This window comes from Thalassophryne amazonica, chromosome 3 (genome assembly GCF_902500255.1).
Source record: "Thalassophryne amazonica chromosome 3, fThaAma1.1, whole genome shotgun sequence".
Classification (NCBI taxonomy): Eukaryota; Metazoa; Chordata; class Actinopteri; order Batrachoidiformes; family Batrachoididae; genus Thalassophryne; species Thalassophryne amazonica.
Window position 1 is genome coordinate 86,190,359 of NC_047105.1, and position 27,403 is coordinate 86,217,761.

Here is a 27,403-nt window from a genome sequence, read left to right on the forward strand (position 1 = left end):
AAGTTTTACGCCGGATGCCCTTTTGTGATTGTAACTCCACATTAGAGAATGGGCAACAGTGGTCTTCTGCTTCTGTTTTGAAGGCTAGTGCACCACTAATTTTGAACAAAGAAAAAAAGTTTCTTAGATCTTTTTTCATCACATCACTTCAGGACATTTCCAGTCGTCCCAAAGGTTAAAACAGATGTACAGCTCCAGAAATTCTCCAGTGCCATGTAAAGCGATTCAGAACTATGAGATGTGTTTGGGAACAGGTGTGGCATTAAAATGCAAAATCTGGACTTCTGTGACAACACGTGAAAGAGATTACTGTACATGTGCTATGAATTTATTTTAGGTTCTCTGGAACATATTTGAAACATAAAGATCCTGCATGTGATTTTGCTCCTCAGAGGTTGTATTATATTGCTGACAAAATATCTGGGAAAAATGCAGGATTTTAGTGTGTTTCAATTCACAATGTTCAAATGTCCAAGAAATGAAAAGGGATTAATACATGAGGTATATTATGGACTACGTGCTCCATGTAAAATATCATATGGGCCCTATTTTACAACTGCTGCAATGCAGCGCAAAGTACAGAGCAAGTGTCATTGCTAGGTTTCAACGTTCATTAAATACAGAGTGTACTAGCACTGATATGTGCAACGTGAGGCACAGTGGTGTTGTGAGGCATCAGAAAGCACCACAGACCAACAAAAACATGGTCTGAAGTCCAGTGCTGCTATTTATAGGGTTCAATATCAGATATGCTGACACAAGTGGGTTCAGTAAGCATGTACATTCTCCTTGTACACACAGTACACAAAATCAGAATGGATTAGGATCGACTGAGACTGATCACTCTGTGCTTCCACATTTGGGTTTCACAGTTTTACACACACTTTCTTCCACCTGAGGTTCATTGGCAGGGAGCATGAAAATGGGGCTGGCCACAGCAAAGGCTGTATGGAGATGGTGTAGGAGGAGATACTGCAGGAAAGAAGCACTCGAGTGATTCACCTCAGGGAGCTGCGGTGGATAACTGCTGCTCTCACGATCTGCTGTGCACTTCTGTCTCTAACGTCTGTCACACACTGAGGTCACTGTCTAAATAGCAATGTACCACATATGAGGGCACTATGCTCTTTAAATGGGATGACAGATGACAGTTTGATTGGTGTAACTCATGTTTACACCCAAAACACACCCATGAATAAGTAAGTAACAGACAAATTACAGCCCCTTTGCATGCTGCACATAACTTTGGATTCTGGTTGTGCATCGTATGAACACTAAAGTGGAGTTTTACACACCCCAAATGAACTTGTGCTAAGTTGTCAAGATAGGGCCCCTGCTCTTAGAGCAGAATGTGTTATCCTCCACATTCAAAGGCTGACAGTAGAGATTATGATTAATATTATTTTAAATAGAGTTCAGACAGACTTACAGGGTAATCAGCAGTCTGGGTATAATGGACATACATAACATACAGTATTGTGCAAAGGTTTTAGGCATCCCAGATTTATAGTGTTTGATAGAGTCTCTTGATTGAGGAGAGGAGCGTCAACTCAGAACATGACACCATTTTGGTTCCAACTGCACTGAACTACTGAATGAATCTTTTAGGTTTTCGACATTTTTTTAAATCATTTAACCACATACAGCAACACATCCAGATATAGGCACTATCACAATAAATATAAAAATAGTTAAGCTATCAAATTTACATAAATTTACAATTTATGATGAATTATTTAATTCATTTAAAGCCTGATTTATGCATCTGCAGCTCTGTAACTCCATGTCATGCAATGACGTGCGTGGCAGTTTTAAAGTTCTCTGTCTCTGGATTATGCTTTATTCTCGATTAATTTGACACCCAACAAGCTTTTCTTTCAGTCATCACCTCCAAATCAAAGGTAAGCTGTACATTTTCCTCTTTTTCTGACTTTGTGCTATAAAGTTACAAATTTTTCTGATCCATTTTTAATCAGTGTGCATACTGCAAAAAACTGTTAAAATATGATGGCAGACGAAGGAGTTAAAGCAAAAAAGTGTCAAATCACAGGCTGCGGGTCATTTAAAAATAAACGGTCGTGCTTTTAATCACTGTAATGACTCCGGTCCCACTTTCCTCAAATAGGCGAGTGTCAGAGCGCTGAACTTTAATTTGTACCTCTGCCACTTTGCACGTCCAGATGCTCGGGGGTTTTTAATGGAAATGCACTGCGATCAGATATACAAAATCTGATATATACAGTGTTTACTACATAGAAAACGATACAAAAACTTTGGGACTTTTTTGCCCAGTGACTACGAATATCTGGTTTATACGATGATGGTTTAGGTGAGTTTTACTGTACATGTGACTGAACAATAAATTTACCTCCAAAGCTTTGACAATGAAGTCCCACACAGCTGACTTTATTTTCCCAAATTTTCTTCTGTTCAGATCTGAAGGGAATCTGTACATCTCGAAGCCCTTGTTATGTCTATTTGTGCATCCAAATGCCTGGCATTTTCAGCAAATAAATACAGCCCCAATTCCAATGAAGTTGGGACGCTGTGTAAAATGTAAATAACAACAGAATACAATGATCTGCAAATCCTTTTCAACCTATATTCAATTGAACACACCGCAAAGACGATATTTAATGTTCAAACTGATAAACTTTATTGTTTTGTGCAAATATTTGCTTATTTTGAAATGGATGCTTGCAACACATTTCAAAAAAGCTGGGACAGTGGTATGTTTACCACTGTGTTACATCACCTTTCCTTCTAACAACACTCAATAAACATTTTGGAACTGAGGACACTAATTATTGAATCTTTGTAGGTGGAATTCTTTCCCATTCTTGCTTGATGTACGACTTCAGTTGTTCAACAGTCCGGGGTCTCCGTTGTCGTATTTTGCACCACACATTTTCAGTGGGCGACAGGTCTGGACTGCAGGCAGGCCAGTCTAGTACCCGCACGCTTTTACTACGAAGCCACACTGTTGTAACACGTGCAGAATGTGGCTTGGCATTATCTTGCAAATATTTGCTCATTTTGAAATGGATGCCTGCAACATGTTTCAAAAAAGCTGGGACAGTGGTATGTTTACCACTGAGTTACATCACCTTTCCTTCTAACAACACTCAATACGCATTTGGGAACTGAGGACACTAATTGTTAAAGGTTTGTAGGGAGAATTCTTTCCCATTCTTGCTTGATGTACAACTTCAGTTGTTCAACAGTCTGGGGTCTCCGTTGTCGTATTTTGCACTTCATAATGCGCCACACATTTTCAATGGATGACAGGTCTGGACTGCAGGCAGGCCAGTCTAGTACCTGCACGCTTTTACTACGAAGCCACGCTGTTGTAACACGTGCAGAATGTGGCTTGGCATTATCTTGCTGAAATAAGCAGGGATGTCCCCCTAAAAAGACGTTGCTTGGATGGCAGCATGTGCTGCTCCAAAACCTGGATGTACCGTTCAGCATTGATGGTGCCATCACAGATGTGTAAGTTGTCCATGCCATGGGCACGAACACACCCCCATACCATCACTGATGCTGGCTTTTGAACTTTGCGCTGGTAACAATCTGGATGGTCTTTTTCCTCTTTTGTCCAAAGAACACGACGTCCATGATTTCCAAAAACAATCTGAAACGTGGACTCATCAGACCACAGCACACTTTTCCACTTTGCGTCTGTCCATTTCAAATGAGCTCAGGCCCAGAGAAGGCGGCGGCGTTTCTGGATGTTGTTGATGTATGGCTTTCACTTTGCATGGTAGAGTTTTAACTTGCACTTGTGGATGTAGCGACAAAAAGTGTTAACTGAGAATGATTTTCTGAAGTGTTTCTGAGCCTATGCGGTAAGATCCTTTACACAATGATGTCGATTTTTAATGCACTGCCACCTGAGGGATCAAAGGTCACAGGCATTCAGTGTTGGTTTTCGATCTTGCCGCTTATGTGTAGAAAGTTCTCCAGATTCTCTGAATCTTCTGATTATATTATGGACTGTAGATGATGGAATCTCTAAATTCCATGCAATTGAATGTTGAGAAATATTGTTCTTAAACTGTTGGACTATTTTTTCATGCAGTTTTTCACAAAGTGGTGATCCTCGCCCCATCTTTGCTTGTGAATGGCTGAGCCTTTTGGGGATGCTCCTTTTATATCCAATTATGACACTCACCTGTTTTCATTTAGGTGGTCTTTGAGCATTCATCAACTTCCCAATTCTTTTTTTGAAAAAGTTGCAGGCATCCATTTCAAAATGAGCAAATATTTGCACAAAAACAAAGTCTAAAAATCTTAAATATCTTGTCTTCGTGGTGTATTCAGTTGAATATAGGCTGAAGAGGATTTGCAAATCATTGTATTCTGTTATTTCCATTTTACACAATGTCCCAACTTCATTGGAAATGTCAGCGACCTGTGGTGTGTGTGTGTATATATATATATATATATATATATATATATATATATATATATATATATATATATATATATATATATATATATATATATATACATATATATATACATATATATATATATGTAAATTCCATAATATATATCTCCTGTATTTAACCAGGTAAAAGCCTCATCGAGATTAAAAATCTCTTTTCCAAGAGTGATCTGGCCAAGAAAGCAGCACAACATGCCCACAAAGACACATGAGAACTTCCATACACAGCAAATATACAAAATATATGTACACACATATACATATGCACACACACACATATAAAATAAAATCACAACACCCACCGAGCATGGGATACAGGGACAGTTTCTAAAATGTCATCATAAAAAACATTTAAAAGCGGTCACATTGACCAAGGGAGTTTTCCTCTCGATCCTTCATAATCAACTTAAACTCCAAATGCGAGATCAGTTTTGACAATGTAACACATTTTATCATTTTAAATATTTTTATGCTGCATTATATTTGTACATTTATATGTCATAAGTCTAAAACAAGATTTTCTGTGAAAAAGAGTTTGACAAAACTAATTGCAGTATAGTTTCAAAATGCAGGCACACAGAATTGTGAGAATTTGTTGATGTTTAACATGAATATACACTCATATTTATTCAAAATAGAAATAAACTATTCTACACAATAAAATACCAAATGTTCGCTTAATGTAGCATCAATGAACAGTAACAGCTCATACTCTTGTGCACAGGTAAGTTGTTCAGCTGGTTTTGATTTGTTCAACGAGAAGCTTAGCAGGATGTGACACAACCAGTCAACTGTCTGTGATACAACTGAAAACAGGTCTCAACAGTAAGTTTGAACCAGCTTCTGTGAAGGAAATGGGAATCCTTTACTACCTATCTGGAGAATAAGCTCACTGCCTCAAAGAGGCTCTGAAGCTGTAAACACTTTCCAAGGCTGTATTTTGAGATTACACACTGCACAGCGTCTCGTGACCCACTTTTATAATACATTTATTATACACTCATGGGAAAGAGAATATAATTTACCACTACATGGCAACTCCCAGAAACTTGGCTCACTGAGTGGTGAAAAATGTCTAGAAATAATTTGGTAGCATGAGGCAGATGTCTACAATTACATGTATTTCCCTTACAAATCATGTTGGATTTCATTTTATAGATTTCCCCTGTCACTGCCTCAGAAGGAATTTGGATAAATCTCAGCAACTGAAGCAGTGGGCATGAGGCAAAGTTCAGTCTTCCAGATGCAGCAGAGTAGCTTAAAGATGTGATGACTTGTTACTACCAAAGGACTACTGATGCGTGTCCACTGGACATTTAAAGACAGCTGTGATACTGTTCAAACAAATCTATGTGCATGCTCTCAATCACACAGCACATATTAGAATATAGAATCTTGGATAGTTGGTAGACTGCATATTCTACTACTATAATATGCATATGTCGTGGACATGAATAAGCGAAGCTCGTCAGCATCTCACCATGCATTTAGACTTTATTTTGAGTAAATGTTTCAGGGGAGCATTAGCATGGCAAAAAACTTTCAGCTTCTGAATGGTGACAAAGGTCAGTTTCAGTTTGTACAGGGGTCAAAAGTTAAAGGTGCTCCATTCATTTTGCTCCAGCTGTATTTGTACTGAATTTGATGCTTGTATCACCATTTGAAGGATTGTTTCAGTTATCTGCTGCACTAATAAGCCAATAGACCATGAACCAGCTGCTGTCTGTTAGCTTAAACATGTGTATATAAGGTAACCCGAATTAAAGGAGAAATGTTGCTTTTAACAACAATCCATGAAGTGTTTGACATTTCCTGTTTTACTCTGGATTTGAATTTTGGCACTTCCTGTTTAGGTTGCCCTGTACCATGAGTGAGCTTCGCGCTGCTGCGCGACGCTTTGCTTATATAAATTACTGCATATTCACCTCTGATGTTTGTGGTTCTCAAACATAAGGACCAGTGGACGTCAATGCTGGCATACACACAAAATTTGCCATTATTCTATTCATTTAAAAAGCAATGGTGGTACAGAAGGACTTCTCTGGGCTTGTCATGTGTAGTTGGCCTCTTGTTTGTGTAAACTGGGCTGTGTTTGACATTACACTGTCCCACAATGGACACAAACTCATGACCTTGAATATAGGACACTTTGATAAGTAGGCTAAAAACCTAATAGTCTAACATTTGCCGTTAGAATGCCTTTTGGTGTTGGGGAGTGAGGTTTACTCACTGCACAGCACCTGCTGGCTGCCCGTACATGGAACAATTATACTGGACAAACCCTCCATGATGTCAACTACAGGTTTTCTGAAGCTCAAATGACACCAGCTCGGGGTCTGCCCTGTTTTCAGAAGGCCTGGTGTCGCATCATTTCGGACCACAGCAGCACATCTGAGACGGAGTCTCTTCACCCAGAGCAATCAAATGGATTAATGTGATTATTAACCATCAGATGATGAAGGTAAAACCTCTTAAATCATTCTAAAGCAGTTTTAAGCAGAAACAAGGCCATTTTATGCAGAAACTCTGTGAAATTCCGTGACACTTTGAAATGACAGACGCGCAGTGAACGCATCACCTAGCACCTCATTTAACGCGGCGCCCTGATCGCTTCATCAGTCTTTTATTATGAAATAATTCAGAATTTATGTGGAAATGATTGTTGTACAATAGCTTCAGATATCTGTCGCTGAGCTAGATGATGACTGGAGTGCAGTTTTAAGCAGAAATGAGATGTTAATCTGTTAACCGCAGTTGATGATGCATGTGCAGTGAAGGTGGGGCGACCAATTTTTAGGGGGATCATTCGATCTGCAACACCAGTAGTCAGAAAATATGTCTTTTTGGGGATTCCATACTTTGTTCATACATGTATATGTTTTTCATTGACTATTTTTGCCACTGAACATTGTTTAATAATTTAGTTTCTTTCCCAAAGAGGTAACCATCCTGAATTTCCACATGCATCAACGATAATGTGCAACATTCCATCCCATAATGTGCAATATTTATCATTTTTAACAATGTATATAATAACATACTTATTCTACAATGTACATACCATCCAGGACCGTGCACCTTACTTTCTGATGTTTACATTGTATATATATTTTTTGATACTTATTATTTGATATTGCTGCTTTTCTTCTTACTTGCCTGCACTGATTTTGGAGTTGGCTTTTAATCTTGTTGTACATTGTATATTGACAATAAAAGGTATTCTATTCTATTCTATTCTAGTCTATTCTAAAAGGTGTTACAGGATATGTTTTGTTGGCTAATGTATCTGTTGTTCATGGTTTGTTTGTAGTCTTCTGTGCATTTCCTCTGCTTGCAATGTTGACATAAGTACATGTTCATATGCATGCTATTCATGCATATTTATTTTATTTTTGAATTAAATTTTAAATAAAGGTGAAGACATTTTCTACTTTTCACTGTTATTGTTCAGAGGTTTTTCTACAGAAACCCAACTTATTTTCTAACTACCGGTGTTGCAGACCGAGTGGCCCCCCCTAAAAATTGGTCCACCCTGCCTTCACTGCACATGCATCATTTGGGACCACAGCAGCTCGTCTGACCCATCTCACAGTTATCAAACAAGCTAATATTAAGAGCATGATTTTGGTTTTGGTGTTTGATTAATGCAGAATTTTGTGGAGTGGGTGGTGGATTTCATAACTTAGGTGTGGGTATTAAAAACTATGATCGGCATATTGCCTCAATAAATGCACGTAAAATTAACAAGTGATCAATTCTTGCAATTTACAGTACATCCAGAAAGTATTCACGGTGCTTCACGTTTTCCACATTTTGTTGTTACAGCCTTATTCCAAAATGGAGTAAATTCATTTTTTTCCCTCAAAATTCTACTCACAAAACCCCATAATGACAACATGAAAAAAGTTTATATATATATATATATATATATATATATATATATATATATATACTTTTTGCAAATTTAAAAAAAATTAAAAACCCTTTTGCTCGATACTTTGTTGATGCACCTTTGGCAGCAATTACAGCCTCAAGTCTTCTTGAATATGATGCCAGCAGCTTTGTGCACCTATATTTGAGCAGTTTTGCTCATTCCTCTTTGCAGCACCTCTCAAGCTCCATCAGGTCGGATGGGGAGCGTTGGTCCACAGCCATTTTCAGATCTCTCCAGAGAGCTTCAATTGGATTCAGATCTAGGCTCTCACAGAGGTGTCCTGAAGCCATTCCTTTGATATCTTGTTTGTGTGCTTAGGGTCATTGCTGAAAGATGAACTGTTGCCCCAGGTGGACTCCAATTAAGCTATTAGAAACATCTCAAGGATGATCAGTGGAAACAAGATGCACCTGAGCTCAATTTTGAGCTTCATGGAAAAAGTTGTACACGTGATGTACATGTGATTTATAAGTTTGTTATGTTTAATAGAATTGCAAAACTTTTCACATTGGCACTATAATTCTGAGGAAAAAATGAATTTCATCCATTTTGGAATAAGGCTGTAACATAAAAAATGTAGAAAACGTGCAGCACTGTGAATACTTCTGGATGTACTGTAGTGCTAACTGTGCTAAATGCAAATTAAATAATACTAGAAATACTGGAGCATGGGCTTCTTAAATGATGTGTTCATACAATGAACCACACAACAAGCAACATTATCACAGATATTTATATTAAAATGTTCAGAAATGACAAACCCACTCAAGTCCACAGTAGCTAGTGGCCACTGCTACCTTGATCTGGCGCACTTGCTGTCAATCACTGTAACCATGCCCCAAATTATTTATAAATCTATGACAAAATACAGCAACTTAAGCTGATGAGTTATTAAAAATGCACACTCTGCAATGTATCCATGAATCCACCCTTTTCAGGTTTCAAATCCCACAAAACCTCGGAGAGGTCGCCGTTCTGCGAGATCTCAGTAACATTGAGAACTGTATTGAGACGCTCTGATCACGCTGTACTTTAACCGCTGCACACAGACAACACCATTAACATTGCAACATAAAACTAATTTTATATTGTGCCTAAAACTCTTGTGAATATATTCTCTGGGTTTATAGATGTTGTTATTGTGTTTATGTAAACATGTGAGAATCACAGGCTGTCTCTCCGTTATTTTCAGTGGGAGCTGCTGTGAGCTACAATCGCTTCCTGATCATGTCGTTCTGGGGGAAAGTGAAGTTTGCTCTTTAACGTCTTGATTATTGTTCTTTACAACACTGTTTGTCCTCTTTGTTCCAGACTAATATATATAATATGTCTGAAATTCGGTTTGCGTTTATTAAATTCCACGCAGATTAAACGTAGCAGACACGCATTATTTGTTATGATTGTTTTAGCAAGTTTTCAGGGTATCATACAGCAGTCTCTTATTAATGTGATGAAAAGCATAAAAAAATACATTTTTGTAGTATAATATTCATTTACAATTGTCATCATGTGGATTCTCTATGTTGTTTTGACTGCAGTGACTCTCTGGCGCACAAGGGATTATGGGATACGTGAAAACCCTGGATGGGGAAAATAGGGATAGAGCCACAAAAAATGTTGGGGCTGTACACATGTTTATTTCTGCTGTTAAGTTGGACATTGTAGTATGGACTATTATGGGGATTGAGTGACTTTTGGAGCTAGCATCAAGTGGCCATTGAAGGAACTGCAGCATTTGGCACTTCCATGTTTGCTTTATTTGTCAGTACTGGAAGTTGACATTTGTGGCTACCGTTACATTTGCATGCGATACACAAAGCCTTCTTGCTATTCACAGGGTCCTGGTTGCCATTAAGGCCAATGTTGTTGATCTTATATTGGCTTAAGTTATCTAAAATACATGTTTTGGCTTGTAAAAGTCAAATCTCAACATCACTCAAAGATCTGATAGTGTGGCACTAAAGCTGTTGTGACGAGACACACAGCACATCAAAAACCCAGGAACAAAACCAGCACACAATCCTATGATTTCCATTCACTTTGAATAAGCTTTGAATAGTGCAGCAGACGCTCTCTGCACATCACGAAATCGCCATGTTGACGGTGTAATGGAACAAAAACAGGCAGTTGTGTGGCCTTAAGGGGAGCATGCTTGACCTTGCTGGTGAATGACTGACTCTTAGCCATCCTTGTCACACAGTAACTAAATGTAAACACAATGGTCACCAAGAAACCAGGGCTGTTTTGGTATAAAATGTTTACTCAAGATAGAATTTTCCAGTCATGCACCGTGCAGCAATGCAATATCTTTCATGTTCATGACTTTAAGTAAAACAGTTTGGGTTGGAATTCAGCAGACATCATGTAATTACTAAAAGCAGTTGCACTTAACCATAGACAAGTGCACAAAGTACAGCGGAGAACTTGAGTAGCTGGTGTATCATTTTTCTGGAAAGCTTGAACTTTACATGTTAAGCCAACCATACACTACACAATGATGCAATACGAATGCAAATTATGGCAGAACTGTACAAAAATGCATGCTGTAATATAATGTGTGCACAGCAACTGCCTTACCAATGCATGTCCTGATGAGATGAGAGCGTGGCACAAGCACTGAACATGTTCAAAAACCTTTGTAATGCAACCTGATCTTTTTACCCATCATAATGTGCATTGCATGGTGTTACATAGATGTTATTAAAAGCAGACAAACACGGGCGTGTGCACATGTGCACCTGAGCAAAACAGCAGTATTCAAAATGAACCAAATACAGTAACATGAAACAATATACTCAACCTGTGGCTAAAGTCCACCAGACTTCCTTCAAAAAATTATGTGATGTGGAGATTCATGTTAAAAAAGTAGAAAGAAGAGCAGTAGAAAGAAAAAAGAGCTGTGCAACTTTAAAACACTGGAGTTCCAAGCTGCCATATGAAGGTGTGAGCAGCACATTGGAGTAGCCATAGAAAAACTTAAAAAATAAACAAAATATTGCACCTGAAATCTTATTGCATGTGTGTGATGTATAATTCAATCCCATGATTTGATTCATTTGTCCGCATGAAATAAATACTTAAATCATTGTGGCAACGCATGGGGCAAGTCACTGGATAAGGGGAGGTGCTTGCTCATGTAAACTTTTCTCTCTGATAAAACAAAATCTATTCTGTGCTCAATAAATGTATTTCCATGTTTGTTATTATCCACACAAACACCCAATAATAACATCTATCATGTAGGGTCTTATTTTCTATCTCAATTCTCTGCACGTTTGGCAACTTGGCATGCAGCAGATGCTTATCATATGCTAATCAAATGTGGGTAATAATTATATATTTTGTACACTTCCATTTCATGTGCACCCTTCCAGTAGCATTTGGTGTGCTGTATAAAAAGCAGCCTTTTCCCATAATCATTTCTCTGTCACTCAAGCTCTGTGTTGACTATAGATGGAACAACCAGTGCAGCACTGCAAAGCTCCAGCGCATCCCTCACTGTGTGGATGGAGGCTATAGAGGTGCACCAGGTTATGTGTACCTCATGTTTTGGAGTTATTCTGTAATATGCTCCTACATAACAATGATAAGGCACTATGGCATTGTATCAATGTGTAGCGTATGGCCAGCTTTACACTTGCAACCTTCCTACGCAAAGAAAAAACACAATAAATGGCAGACTAAACACTGCACAAATTGTTTTCTTTGCTGCAACCTGTTTTTGGAGCTCAATGTGAGTACTGGAAACTTAAACCACCAACAATAAAGATAAAAGATATGCTTTTAAGACGGTTCCATTAATGTATAAATTGAAAAATAAGCAAATGCCCTTTAGAATTCAAGAATTTTTCACAGAGAGAGAGGGAAAGTATAATCTAAGGGGCTTGTATTATTTTAAAACTGCAGGGGCTCGGACGACCAGGAAAGGTTTCTGTGTCTCCATTTGTGGCCCTAAATTATGGAATAAACTGACGGAGGAACTCAAGCGATGTCCAAATATTATTCAGTTTAAATATCAATATAAAGAAAAAATTATGGTCTCTAGATATGTGAGTGATGAAGAAAAATGAGTTTGTGCTCTGTGAGTTGCTGAATTGTGAATGTAGCTTGTTGTGTAACATTGGGAATGTGTCCTATGAGTTGGAATGATTGAGCGGTTGAAATAGGGAGTGGGATAAATGGTTTTTTGCTGCTCCCCCCCACGCCTTTTCAGATTGGATTTAATTGGATGGATGTATAATTTTTCGTACATATGCACAATTTTTATTTCTTTGGTTAATGGGGTAGGCATCTACAAGCTTTGCTTCTGCCTAACCCCTTTTCGGCCGCATGGGTGCGCTCTTGGACTATTTTCTCTTTTCTTTGTATAACTATTTTCTCTTTTTCTTTCTTTGTATGTTTTGTTAATTGCTTGGATCCATGTGTGCCAAAATAAATTCAATAAATTCACATTCAAAAAGAAGTCCCATCCATGTAGAAACCCATTGTCAGGTTGAACATATGCTGTCATTCTGAGCAACTGCAATCAATTACCCTCTACTTAAGACTCATTCTATCCACTCATAAAAGTCTCTGAAATTTATCAAGCGCAAAATACTGAACTGACAAATTACATTATGTGTACACACAAGTAGTTGAAATCATTTATACCAGCAAATCCTCTGAGCTCACTGAAGTATGTGAGCCATCTGCATCAATTAAAAGCCAACCAAAGGACGTAAAGAAGCAAAACAAAAGACAATGAGCCTCCTCTGTCTTTCTGTCTCTGTGTCCCTCTCTTTGTGTCAGCACACTTGAACAGCATGAAAAAGCTAAAACTGCTGATGTGAAACAATCCCAACAAACTGTGGCTCAGAAAATAACACATTTCAAGGCTGCAGTGACATCAGCCAAAGATTTCATGGCCTTTTTTTTTTTTTAATTTAAAGAGATATTTTTGACATTAAAGGCTCAATAATTAATTAATCTAAATTAACCCATTACTTCGACAGTACCATAAGGTTTACTGTGTAATTACACGCATCACTTTCTTGTGATAACTTTATAGTGCTCCTTGTCTATATCAGTTAAATTACTGTGCAGATATTTATTTTTTTAAGTTTTATTGTATTTTTAAATCATGTTAATTTTATATTATTGTGTTTCTTTCTAATCTGTACTGTACAATGATGTTGGGCAGAGGTTATGTTTTCGCCGGTTTGTTTGTTTGTCTTTATGTGAACAGCCTGTAACCCACAATTTTTCATACATTGTTCTGAATTTTTTTTTTACAGAGGATTCATATCCTGATAGGCAAGAGCTTATTCAATTTTCAAGGTCATAGGTCAAAGGTTAAAGTCAGGATAAATCTTGGAAAATTGGAAAAATCCCTATCCTTTAATACTGAATACATTTTCAAAAATTCATACCTCTGTCAAAAAAGATCAAATTTCTTTCATATTTCAGAGCATTATGTAGGATGGTATGCATTATCGACTGACAAAAGTTTAAACCAGATCTGATACGGATTACAGATTTTGTGGCCATTAATATTGAAAACCCCATTTAATGTATATTTTGAATTATATTTTAATCAAACATGCATCAATCACTCTCATATTTGAAAGTGAATTCCAGACTGGCACTCACTATCACTTGACAAAATTTGATCGCGATCTGATCCAGATTGTGAATTTTGTGGACATTTGAATTTAATATTGAAACCCCCATGTGTTTTACATTATGTATTATATATCTCAGTCAAAAGTGCTTCAATCACTCATTTTTCTGTTATGGATTTAGCTACACCACCAAAATTGGATGGAGGTTCAAATTTTATGCCTTTTTTTCTATCTTCCAGTTATCAGTCGGAAACCAAGTGCCAAAAACCCATGACAAATTGTGCATAGCAGAGATAACCAATGTTCTGTGAAAATTATCTGAAAAAGAATTCAGAAACTGAAAAACTAGGGGAAAAAAACCTGACATTACAAAAAACTTTGATTCAGGTACATGAACTACATACTTCTGACATTTGATCACATGTAATTTAGGTTATGAAAAACCACTTCTAACAGGACTTTGATCTTAAAAATGTTTTCCAAGGTAAAAATTTGTGGAATTGGAAACTAGTGTTGTTGGAGGTTTGTACTCTATAAACGCAGAGCTCTAGTTTACAATGTGATCAATACACAGTCACTCTGGAGTTGGAAACAATATGGCGCCTGTCTGTCAAAACACTGTGACACTGAATAGCACTACTCTCAGTATGTAGGCCCTTCATATTCAGATGTTCAATTTATTCTAAAATCAGTTAGGTCAAGATTAGGTTTATTTTGGTTAAATTTAAGTTCAGTTAGCTTTTCAGGCAGTTTTATATTATCTTGATTAATATTCTGTTAGCTTTTCTGTTCCTGTTAGCTTTGAGTTAGCCCAATAATCTGTTAAAGATTCAGTTACCTTTGTATTATTTTAGCATTCATGTGGTTTCATATTAATTTAGTTTTAGTTTCACTTAGCTTGATATTCTGTTGGCTTTTCAGGTACATTAACATTCTGTTGCTTTTCAGTCATGTTTATATTTTTTGAAGTTGTGTGTAAGCTTCGGATTTAGTTCTGTGAGTGGTAGATACAAGTGACAACCAGAGAATCCCCTAGTTTAAGTCATGTTAGGATCTTTTAACAAGCACAATGACAATAACTTAACATAAAGACAGACAGGCCAATCAAATTCTTTATTAAACCTTTTTGCAAATTCCCCCTCTAACATATAGGCAAAAATCAACCCAGAATGCATTGCATACTCAACATCCAGTGTTTTCTTTCAGACAGATGAAATTTGGTCACCTTCATGCAGTGAACAGTTTCACTTAGCAGCGTCTGGATACTATGTTTTATTTCTATGTGTCTGAGAAAGCCATGCAAGTTTTTCTGATTTGGCAGAGTGTGACCAAGGAGGCTTGGAGAGGAATCAGCCTTGGGTAACTACAGCAGATGGCTTTGTTCACGATCTCAAAGTGAAAGTTGTATTGGGAACACAACTTTACTTACTACTTACTTACTGCTTTGTGTTAGCAATGTCTGTCCTTACCTGCTTATTAACTGTGGTTGGACAAATAAAAGAATAAAGAAACACAAATGTGATGATGGTAATCGGATGTTAACTGACCATAATGTCAGACTCACAGAACTTATTGAAGGTGGCAAAGCCATGTGAAGGCCGGAGCAGGTGTGAGTCACTTTGCCTAAAGTGGATGGCTCTGTTTGCGATCTCAACTGGAATAAATGAAAGAATCAAGAATCACATGGAGTGCATGGAGTTTGTCAATGGATTTTGGGTAATTTGGGGGCAATGAATCTGCATCTGGTGTTAGTTTTTGCCAATCACATCATGTTTTTGAGATATGAAAACATATTTCTCGCATCAAACATTGAAGCAAAAGCTACAGCATAAATGTCAACCTATACAGATTGTCCATAAATTATACAGATTTTTCCGAGTTTCAGAGTCATACAAGTACAAATAAAGTCTTACGGATATTCAGGGTTTTCTGTTGTAAATTTATTTTTTTACTGTTGTTTTTCTTAACTCCACAGACTTTCGGCAGCCATCCACCATCTTTGTACATCTCGTAGAAGCTGTGTGATGACGTGCGCAATGTGAGCGTCCAATCGGAATTGGTTCACCGTCACATGGTTTTCCAATATCCAATTGTAGGGCAGAGCAGTCTCAGACAGTGGGGCCAAAGATTGTTAGGAGCAGTGATCTGTTATTCTGTGAATTCTTGTTTCTGTAAAAATAGAACAGCTGTGTGACACTATATTTACAGGAAATATATTGAGTTTGTACAAAATACCTACAATGTTCTTGTAGACATTGATTTTATTGACAGCAAGCAATTTTACTGTGGAGCAAGAGGATTTAACTGTGGAGGACTTCCACCATAAAAGAGCCCATGGAGATCCCTGGTGTTAGTTATTAACATATGGACAAAACCCCAGTTATGTGATACCGCTTTGCAGTTGTGTGTACTGTAATAAAACTGATTTTGGTGCGATTTGGAGGTTATAAGGATTTTGTGTTGATTTTATGGATTTTTTCACTTGGTTATACAGGTGGACCCTCAAAGGGGTTGACATGTATGCTGTAATATCATCTTAATCCTGAGCTGTAATATCATATCATATCCATGGCGCCATATCATATCCATGGCGCCAAAAAGGTGCCATGGATGATATTACAGCTCTTGTTCACATTTTGTGAACCTGGATTAAAAACTGTACTTTTGAAGCTGCTTTTGTACAGGATTAGTGGTGTCAAACTCGTGAGTGAATGAGCAACTTTTGCGTAATCCATCAATACGGAACATGCAGATTGCAAAAAAAACCAACAAAAAAAAAAACACGATGTGATAGAGGAACTCTGAGCTCAGATTCGGATTCAGTACCCGGATTTAGTGCTCACTTTATGAACACTGTGCGGGTGGCAACTCACCCAGACAGAAGTACAATTGACCGCAAATCTTCACAAAATAAGGCAATAACAATAACAACGTTGGTTCATAGAGAATTGCAGGGTCCTGTTGGCTTGTTGCTTGTACATTCAGTTAGTATTAGATTCAGTAAACATAGCCAGCACAGCGGGGTAGTAGTTACCACTCTTGCCCTGCATCATTGCAGACACTTCAGTCACTGTAGAAATAACCTCACTGAAACCGCATGACGTACAGACTCATGTGGTTCTCTGTTAATCTGGACCAAAACCAGAGTTAAAGCAAATGGTTCAATCTTGCAAATTAAATACCTTTCAAATGGACTTTTTCCATCATTTTTAATGCATTAATTAATTTTGTGTCCATTATCAAACAATATATACAGCATTCTTTTAGTTTACTTAAGTAACTAAGCTTGCAGAATACATTTTCAGAACTTCAGTTATGCATGTCTGGAAAAGCCACTTAGATAAACAAAGTCACTTGTCCAAACAGAAGTCCACTCTATCACTTGGTCCCGCTTTAACCTTTAAACAAGAAACTTTACAACACACAGGACAGGACGTGATGCTACTTCACCATCTTTGCAGGAGTTTCTCCTTTACGAGGCAGAAAATCTTTTCATCTTTGTTCTTGATAATCCTCTGCAGAGAATCTCCACAGGCTCGGGGTAGTCAGACTTGCCATGCTGAGCACATAACTCAAGTGTTGACATCAGTTGTAGCACATCCACATGACGGTTGGTTCTTTTAATAAAGTTTTTTCCATTCTTCATGGACTTTCCACAAGTGTGAGGATGAAGAAACAACCAGGTGCCTGTTGATCCCGTAGTTCGTCTTTCACTTCTCAGGACACTTTGAGGGTTAGAGCAAGAGAGAGAGAGAGAGAGAGAGAGGGAAGGAGAGAAGGGGAGGAGAAAAAGCTTTCCCTTTCACAGGAAAGCCCCCTCCAGGCTTTTTCACAATCCCTGCTCTCTCCCACACACACACCCACATCAAGCCACAATACAGCACAAACAAACAGGAACATATCAGATAGACACACACTCACTGCGTGCACGAAATGCATGAGTTTAAATCTGGTCATGTCACCTGCTTTGTCATGCATGTAAACACAAACGTGCACAGATGTATGCACACTCTCCATTTTACAAATGTCCAGTCCCTCATTTGAGGCCCCTTTCTTTCTATTTTAATCACTCGGGCCTTTTAGAAAGCTAAGTCCATCTTTCACTTCTCTCCTATCCCTTGTAGGTTTCCTGTGTCTGCTCCGGGCTGTCTCATTTCCTCTCTTCTTAGGGATTTTTTTTTTTTGGCTGAGGAGAGTGCAGAGGGGCTTCCCTGTGGATGTCCAAGCCGAGCAGGAGGTGCAAGAAGAGTCACTGCTACCTCAGACATTAAGCCTGAGGAATGCAAGGTTACACCCTCTGCACTAAATTTTACATCTGGATTTCAAAAACAAAGATCCGCTCTGCAAAGAGAAAATGCTCATTACCAAAACTGAGAAAACTGACATTCCTCTGTGTGTGTGTGTGTGTGTGTGTGTGTGTGTGTGTGTGTGTGTGTGTGTGTGTGTGTGTGTGTGTGTGTGTGTGTGTGTGTCATTTCAACGCCAGCAAAAATGAAAGTCACAGTTTGGACGAACACCTCACATTTGGCCTCAATGTGTGTTTGTTTGTTCAAATTCCAGAGCTAATAAAAGAGGCCGTGAGTTAGCCGTGAGAACGAGCAGAATTTTCATCTTTCAATAAAGAAGCGAAAAGCAGATTTGGTGACAGCTGTAACATATTAAATGTGAGTTTCTGTCTTGCGCTGCTTATCCCTTGTTTGCCTTTTTGCAGAAGCAGCAGTCTCCTGTGCATTCCTCTCATTTTTTCCGTGCTAATGTTTCCTCTCACCCAAAACCACAAAATATGTAGGTGACGTTCTTTAAATGTGGTTAACTTTTTTTTTCTCCTCTTACTTTTCTGCTGTGTGTTTTCATTTCTTTGTTCTTCTTACTTTCTTGACCAAGGGCTGCAGTCAAAATGTTTATCAATGGGGTTAAAAGGACAGTTAAAGACAGAGCAGGTGTTCAGCCATCTGCTCACACCTCACCTGTTTTCCATTGGTTTTCAGAGCATACAAAGCAATTGAACATTTTCCTCCTGTTGCATTTTGTCAACCTGTAAACCAAATAAAGGAGTATTGTTGAAGGATGGTCTGAAAAATGAGCCAAATTGTAATTTCATTCCCCGAAATTTCCTACACCCCTCTGCACGAGCAAGAACATCGAAGACGGTCGCTGCTGGTGTTGCCAACCAAACGGGCCCCTCTAAAAATCGGTCCCCCCCCCGCCATCACTAAGTCTGACTCTCTGAGTTTGACTCTCTACACCCAAAGCGATCATATGGAATAATGTGATTATTAACCATTAGATGACAAAGTAAAACCTCTTAAATCATTCTAAAGTCAGTTTTAAGCAGAAACGAGGCGACAATCGGTGAATCGCTAATGACACTCCGACATGATGTAGGCGCAGAAGCACCATGTCAGACTTACACGTGCTGTTGCTGCGCTCTGATCGCTCCCCTGTCTTTTATTATGAAATAATGCTGAATTTATGTGGAAATGGTTGTACAAAAGTTTCAGATATCTACCGCTGATATAGATGATGGCTGGAGTGCAGTTATAAGCAGAAACGAGGTGATAATTGGTACATCGTAGCTGATGCTCAGAAAACACGCTGCTGATGCTCCAAAATGACGCATGCGCACTGAAGGCAGGGTGGACCCTCAGCCACAGCTGACAATGTTGGATTCATGGTGTGTGTGTGTATGTGTGTGTGTGGTAGTGGTGTTGGGGGAGGTTTGGCAAAGTCACAACATGTGTTGCTAGGTTACGCCACACTGGTGTTGCACTTAGACACTTTTCACGGACAGCTCAAATATGGTCAGCTGCTCTCTACTCTTGTACCCAACCCAAAATTCACTACGCTCTGCAGCATTTGCTGCTCCATGAGATATGGTGTTAAGATTTTGCATCAGTAAAATGAAAACTATTCCAAAACAGATTAATGGGTGATTCTTTAACTACGGACACTATTGGCCTTGTAAATGTAATTTCCACCACACCATTGCCTTACAATATAAAGCGCCTTGGGGCAACTGTTTGTTGTGATTTGGCGCTATATACATGTGCTCTGATGTCACTGTTTATCTCCATAGAAACTACCCAAACAATCTTTCATACAAACTGTTTAAAGGGACATTACAGTGTTGTGGTGGAAATTACGGCAATAGTGTGGGACAACTACATTTTGTTTAAAAAAACCACAACAGTTGTGTGAAATTTCCCCTTTTTTCTGTTTTTCATACAATATGATCAAAGGACATAATAAGTGCCCATAGTCTAAGAATCACCCTACACTTTGTTGTCAGTTGAAAGGGAATATTGGATTGTACTGATAAATGGTAAATGGACTGCATTTACGAGGTCTGTCAATAAAGTAATGGTCCTTTTTATTTTTTTCAAAAACTATATGGATTTCATTCATATGTTTTTACGTCAGACATGCTTGAACCCTCGTGCGCATGCGTGAGTTTTTCCACGCCTGTCGGTGACGTAATTCGCCTGCGAGCATGCCTTGGGAAGGAGTGGTCCCGCCCCCTCATCGGATTTTCATTGTCTGGAAATGGTGGAATGAAAAGGACTTTTTTTCCATCAGAATTTTTTCAGAAGCTGTTAGAGACTGGCACCTGGATACCATTCGAAAAATTTATCTGGCTTTCGGTGAAAATTTTATGGGCTTCACAGAGAATAAGGTCTGTTACTACAGCTTTAAGGACCCCTTTAAGGACGCTCGACGCACCACGCTCCGAGCTGCGACAACGCGGCACAAGCCACTGGACCATTTCTCAACGAATGGCTCTGTGGATACGAGACTGTCGTGTGCTCTTTCTCTGGTTATCACAAGAGCTGGACATCAGCCATTTTCCGGCAGATTTCACTTTTAACAAGAGATTTTGTCATGGAAAGCCGCGCGGAGGCTTCCAACTTCATTGGAATTGGGGTTGTATGCATATGTAGTACAATGACAATAAAGGCTACATTAAGAATACACAGCTATATTAAAAATATATAATTATTTATTGCAGTTGGGCCTAAGTCAATACTCACTTGTACAAATGTCCATTCCCAGGCACACTAACCAGCTAGCTAGTTATACAATATGACCAATAATTACAGTCTGCTTGTTTGGGTAGTTTAGCATATAGCAGGCTCAGAACGGATTGTCTTAAGCTATTTTTTCAAATCTAATTTCCAAAAATGTGAAAAAAATGTACCTGGAAAAACACAGAACACTTTCATCACGTTTGTATTGGTACAAAAATTCAGACAATTAGTCACACACACACACACTCATCTTCAACTGCTTGGAGCTGGAGCCAACAGGACACTATCACAGTCAGTCAGAGTATAGGCAAACACAAACAACAAAATACAGTATACTCATAAATATTTATATATTTCAAATATATTCATATTTCTGTTGTGAAATTATGAAATTTTAAATTCAATTTATTTTCATTTATATGGCACCAAATCACAACAAAGTTGCCTCAAGGTGCTTCACACAAGTAAGGTCTAACCTTACCAAACCCCAGAGCAAAGCACACAGGCAACAGTAGTAAGGAAAAACTCCCTCTGATGATGTTGAAGAAATCTCAAGCAGACCAGACTCAGTGGGGTGACCCACTACTAAGGCCGTTCTAACAAGGTTGTTGCAAAGTTTTTGCTAAGCTGAAGTAACAGGAAACAGAAAAGCCAGAGTAGCTGAGATAAGCACACAGTCATTGGTGGTGCAGACAGGGGGCCATCCAGCGCCCTGGAGTTCAGGGTCAGTGTCCATTCATCACATGATCAATGGGCCACAGCACAAGCTGTCCTCCTGGTAGACTATATTCAAAAAGTAGACTGCAGTGCGCTGCATCAGCTTCAGTCATGGTATCTCGTGGTCAGTCCAGCGCCCTATAGTGTGCAGCTGTCAGCCTTGCGCAATGTCATCAGTGCCTCGGACAGAGAGGAAAAGAGCAGAATCATTTGGCCAGAAAAGCTGCACCTACTATATGAATTCACCAGCAGGAGGTGATCGCCAGCAGCTAGAATTGCGCTTCACTAACAGACCCACAATTTAGATGAAGAGAGGCCAAGACCTGTTCCATTGCTAATGAGATGAATTTAAGGGATATCAAGCATAGTTCCACACTATGCTAGTATGCTAATGATACGAGAGGGAGAAAAAATGTATCTTATGTCTGGACTTGAATGTCGCTACAGAATCTGACTGCTTTATCTCTACAGGGAGATCATTCCACAAAACAGGGGCATGATAAGAAAAGGTTTTGTGGCCTGCACACTTTTTATTCACCCGATAAAGTAGTCCTGTGCCCTGAGATCTCAGAGCCCGAGCCGGTACGCAGGGTGTACCGGCTCGGGAAGTAGGGGATAGCATATGTAGGGAAGTACTAGTCTGTAAATAGTTTCATAGGTTAGTAACAGAAACTTAAAATCTGACCTCACAAAGACCGGAAGCCAGCGAATACTGCATCAGAAAGTCCGCGCACGTCTCCACACAACCCCCGTACGGCTCTGGGGGACTTATGTATGCTTCAGGGAATGGTGGGGGGGTTCGTTGAACGACCAGTGGAACGTTAATATCCGGCACCGGGTCGGCAGGAGGAGGAGCCGCAGCAGCGCTCTGATCGCGTACTTCCACCTGTGCGGTGAGAGCCTCCATCCTGCGATTAAGGATGATGTTTTGCTCGGTCATCAAATCCAGCCGAGCGTTAAAGGCGGTGAGGATTTGCTGCAACTCACCGAGCACGCCTCCTGCAGACGCCTGTGCACCCTGCTCTTCCATTGGCTGTCCAACAGATGGGTGACGCCCCTCGGGATCCATGACGCTGGCCGAGATGTCCAGTTGTGAAAGTGTAGTGACACGGACCCACAACAGGGGGCGTAAATGAACGGACAATGAAAGAGTCGAATATAAACACTTTACTGTTGTGAATGAGCACAACACAGAGGAATGTGAAATTTTGTAGACAGTCAATCACAAGGGTGACATGTGGGCAGGCTCGAGGATAGAAGACGTCTGTCCTGAGATGAACCGGAACCACACGATTTCATCCGCCACCGAACCCGGAGAATACTGGAGTCGCCAAGTCCCGAGTCCCCAGGTGGCCACCGCCTTCGAAGGTCGGATCTGGTACTGCTGGCAGGGAGCAGCGACAATAAGATATGGGTGTGTGCACACCCAGTAACAACAGCGGTGGGAATTCCACCTCCACCTCTAACACACACTCGTGCAGCTCCTGTCTACCACTTATCTGGCAGTGGTGTGAAGCGAAGCTGTCGCTGTTCACACCAAACACCGGTCTCTCAGATAAGGAACACCACAGGTAAGCGGCTGCAAAAAAGAGTTCAGACTGACAATTTACTTTAAGGCTGAGAATAGTACCTGAACGGTTCGACGATATCTCGGCAATGAGGTGGAGATGACGTCCGGGTTTTATGGAGTGAGATGATGAAGCATGGATGGGTGACAGCTGTCAAGAGATAATGAGTGACAGCTGTCACCCCCGTGTCCGTGGTGGCAGCGCCCTCTCGTGCCTGAAGCCCGCACTTCAGGCAGGGCGCCCTCTGGTGGTGGGCCAGCAGTACCTCCTCTTCTGGCAGCCCACACAACAGGACCCCCCCCCCCCCTCAACGGGCGCCTCCTGGCGCCCGACCAGGTTTATCGGGGTGACGATGGTAGAAATCGGCCAGGAGGGCCGGATCCAGGATGAAGCTCCTCTTCACCCAGGAGCATTCTTCGGGTCCATACCCCTCCCAGTCCACCAGATATTGGAACCCCCGGCCCATTCGACGGACGTCCAGGAGCCGGCGCACTGTCCAGGCCGGCTCCCCGTCAATGATCCGGGCAGGAGGCGGCGCCGGACCGGGAGCACAGAGGGGTGAGGTATGGTGCGGTTTGATCCTGGAGATGTGGAATACCATGTGGATCCGCAGTGAAGCTGGGAGTTGGAGCTTCACTGCGGCAGGGCTGAGGACCTTGAGGATTTTGAAGGGTCCGATGAACCTGTCCATCAGTTTCGGTGATTCCACCTGAAGCGGGATGTCCTTCATTGATAGCCACACCTCCATCCCGGGCTGGTATGCAGGGGCCGGGGACCGCCGGCGGTCTGCATGGGTCTTGGCCCTCGTCCGGGCCTTCAACAAGGCAGAACGGGCGGTGCGCCACACCCGACGGCACCTCCGAAGGTGGGCCCGGACCGAGGGCACACCGACCTCTCCCTCAACCACGGGAAATAATGGGGGCTGGTACCCCAAACACACCTCAAACGGGGAGAGGCCGGTGGCAGAAGACACCTGGCTGTTGTGTGCATACTCGATCCAGGCCAGGTGGTTGCTCCAGGCCATCGGGTGCGCGGATGTCACACAGCGGAGGGTCTGTTCCAACTCCTGGTTGGCCCGTTCTGCCTGTCCATTCGTCTGTGGGTGGTACCCGGACGAGAGGCTCACGGTGGCCCCCAGTTCCCTGCAGAAACTCCTCCAGACTTGAGAGGAAAACTGGGGACCACGATCCGAGACAACGTCAGTAGGTATCCCATGCAGACAGACGATGTGGTGGACCAGAAGGTCCGCTGTCTCCTGGGCCGTAGGGAGCTTCGGGAGGGCCACGAAGTGGGCCGCCTTGGAGAATCGGTCCACTATCATGAGAATGGTGGTGTTGCCCTGGGATGGTGGGAGGCCCGTGACAAAATCCAGGCCGATGTGGGACCAGGGGCGATGAGGCACAGGATGCGGTTGGAGCAGTCCTTGGGACTTCCTGTGGTCAGCCTTGCCCCTGGCGCAGGTGGTGCAGGCCTGGATGTACTCCCGTACGTCGGCCTCCATAGACGCCCACCAGAAGCGCTGCCGGACAACTGCCATGGTCCTTCGCAACCCCGGATGACAGGAGAGCTTGGAACCATGACAGAAGTCTAGGACCGCAGCCCTGGCCTCTGGTGGGATGTATAGTCTGTCCTTTGGTCCAGTTCCCGGGTCTGGGCTTTGTGCCAGGGCCTCCCGGACGGTCTTCTCCATGTCCCAGGTGAGGGTGGCCACGATAGTGGACTCAGGAAGGATGGGCTCCGGTGGATCCGACAGCGCAGTTTTGACCTCCTCTTCGTGTACCCGGGACAAGGCATCCGATCTCTGGTTCTTGGTCCCGGGGTGATAGGTGATCCGGAAGTCAAAACGCCCGAAGAACAGTGACCAGCGGGCTTGCCTGGGGTTCAGCCGCTTGGCGGTCCTGATATACTCCAGGTTCCGATGGTCAGTGAAAACCGTGAACGGCACAGACACTCCCTCCAACAGGTGTCTTCACTCCTCAAGAGCCTCTTTCACCGCAAGGAGTTCTCGGTTGCCGACGTCATAGTTCCGTTCGGCTGGGGTCAACCTGCGAGAAAAGTAGGCACACGGGTGAAGAACCTTATCGGTCTCTCCGCTCTGGGATAGCACGGCTCCTATCCCTGAGTCAGAGGCGTCCACTTCAACCACAAACTGGCGGCTAGGGTCGGGCTGCACCAAAACTGGTGCAGTAGAGAACCGACGTTTCAACTCCTTGAATGCGGCTTCGCACCGATCCGACCAGGTGAAGGGGACTTTTGGAGAGGTCAGGGCTGTCAGGGGGCTAACTACCTGACTATAGCCCTTAATGAACCTCCTATAGAAATTAGCAAAGCCGAGGAACTGTTGCAGCTTCCTACGGCTTGTTGGTTGGGGCCAATCTCTCACCGCCGCAACCCTGGCCGGATCAGGGGCGACGGAGTTAGAGGAGATGATAAACCCCAGGAAGGACAAAGTAGTGCGGTGAAACTCGCACTTCTCGCCCTTCACAAACAACCGGTTCTCCAACAACCGCTGCAGGATCTGACGTACATGCTGGACATGAGTCTCAGGATCCGGAGAAAAGATGAGTATATCGTCCAGGTATACGAAGACGAATCGGTGCAGGAAGTCCCGCAAGACGTCATTAACCAAAGCTTGGAACGTCGCGGGGGCGTTAGTGAGGCCGAACGGCATGACCAGGTACTCAAAGTGACCTAACGGGGTGTTAAATGCCATCTTCCACTCGTCTCCCTTCCGGATCCGAACCAGGTGATACGCATTCCTAAGATCCAGCTTAGTAAAGATATTGGCTCCATGCAGGGGGGTGAACACGGAATCTAACAACGGCAATGGGTATCGGTTGCGAACTGTAATCTCGTTCAGCCCCCTGTAATCAATGCATGGACGGAGTCCGCCATCTTTCTTGCCCACAAAAAAGAAACCTGCACCCATCGGGGAGGTGGAGTTCCGGATCAGCCCGGCAGCTAATGAGTCCCGGATGTAGGTCTCATTGATTCGCACTCAGGTCGTGAGAGGTTGTACAGCGTGCTGGACGGGAACTCAACGCCTGGAACCAAATCAATGGCACAATCGTACGGACGGTGCGGGGGAAGGGTGAGTGCCAGATCCTTGCTGAAGACGTCAGCAAGATCGTGGTACTCAACCGGCACCGCCGTCAGATTGGGAGGGACTTTGACCTCCTCCTTAGCATGTAAACCGGGAGGAACCGAGGCTCCTAAACACACCCGATGGCAGGTCTCGCTCCACTGAACCACTACCCCAGACGGCCAATCAATCCGGGAATTGTGTTTCAACTTCCACGGGAAACCCAAAATCACGCGGGAGGTAGAAGGAGTCACAAAAAACTCGATCTCCTCCCAATGATTTCCAGACACCACCAGAGTTACAGGTTGTGTCTTGTGCGTGATTAAAGGGAGAAGGGTGCCATCTAGTGCCCGCACCTGCAATGGCGAAGGAAGCGCCACCAGAGGGAGCCCTACCTCCCTTGCCCATCTGCTGTCTAGCAGATTCCCTTCTGACCCCGTGTCCACCAGTGCTGGGGCTTGAAGGATTGTAACTGGGAGTCGTGTGGCAATATGTGTGTGTCCCACGTGAATGTTATGACCCCCCCTTAGCCCAGTCTCTAAGGGCAGGTGTTGTCGTTTTGGCCGTTTGGGGCAGTTTTTCTGTATGTGCTCTTTTGAGCTGCAGAGAAAACACTCCCCGCGGACCAGCCTCCTCATTCTGTCATTTGTTCTCATTTTGGCCCTCTGCGTTTCCCTAGCAACGTCAGCAGGGGGAGCTGTTGCCCCACGGAGCGCTGCGGCTGTGGAGCGTGGGGAGGGCGGAACCTTTTTGAACCCGGAAGGGAGAGGGACGGCGCGTGCCCGGCCACGTCCTTCGTCTCGCTCCCGACGGCGTTCCTCCAACCGATTGTCTAACCGTATAACGAGATCGATAAGCCCATCTAAATCCTGCGGTTCTTCCTTAGCTACCAGGTGCTCCTTCAGGACCAACGACAGTCCGTTTATGAAGGCGGCGCGGAGCACAACGTTATTCCAGCCGGTCCTCGCATGCGGAAGTTGACTGCATATTCGGCTGCGCTCCGGCGCCCCTGTCGCATTGACAGCAG

The 27,403-nt window shown here is 42.1% G+C and overlaps 1 protein-coding gene across 1 annotated transcript in view; it reads right to left on the bottom strand.

Moving 5' to 3' along the window:
- The window catches only part of LOC117507210 (uncharacterized protein KIAA1755 homolog), a 137,463-nt gene extending 119,723 nt beyond the window's left edge, over positions 1-17,740 (bottom strand). The window contains exon 1 of the mRNA XM_034167026.1: positions 17,435-17,740. Coding sequence (XP_034022917.1) covers positions 17,435-17,437 — 3 coding nt within the window. The 5' untranslated portion in view covers positions 17,438-17,740. The remainder of the gene's footprint in view (positions 1-17,434) is intronic.
- Between the last annotated feature and the right edge of the window lie 9,663 nt (positions 17,741-27,403).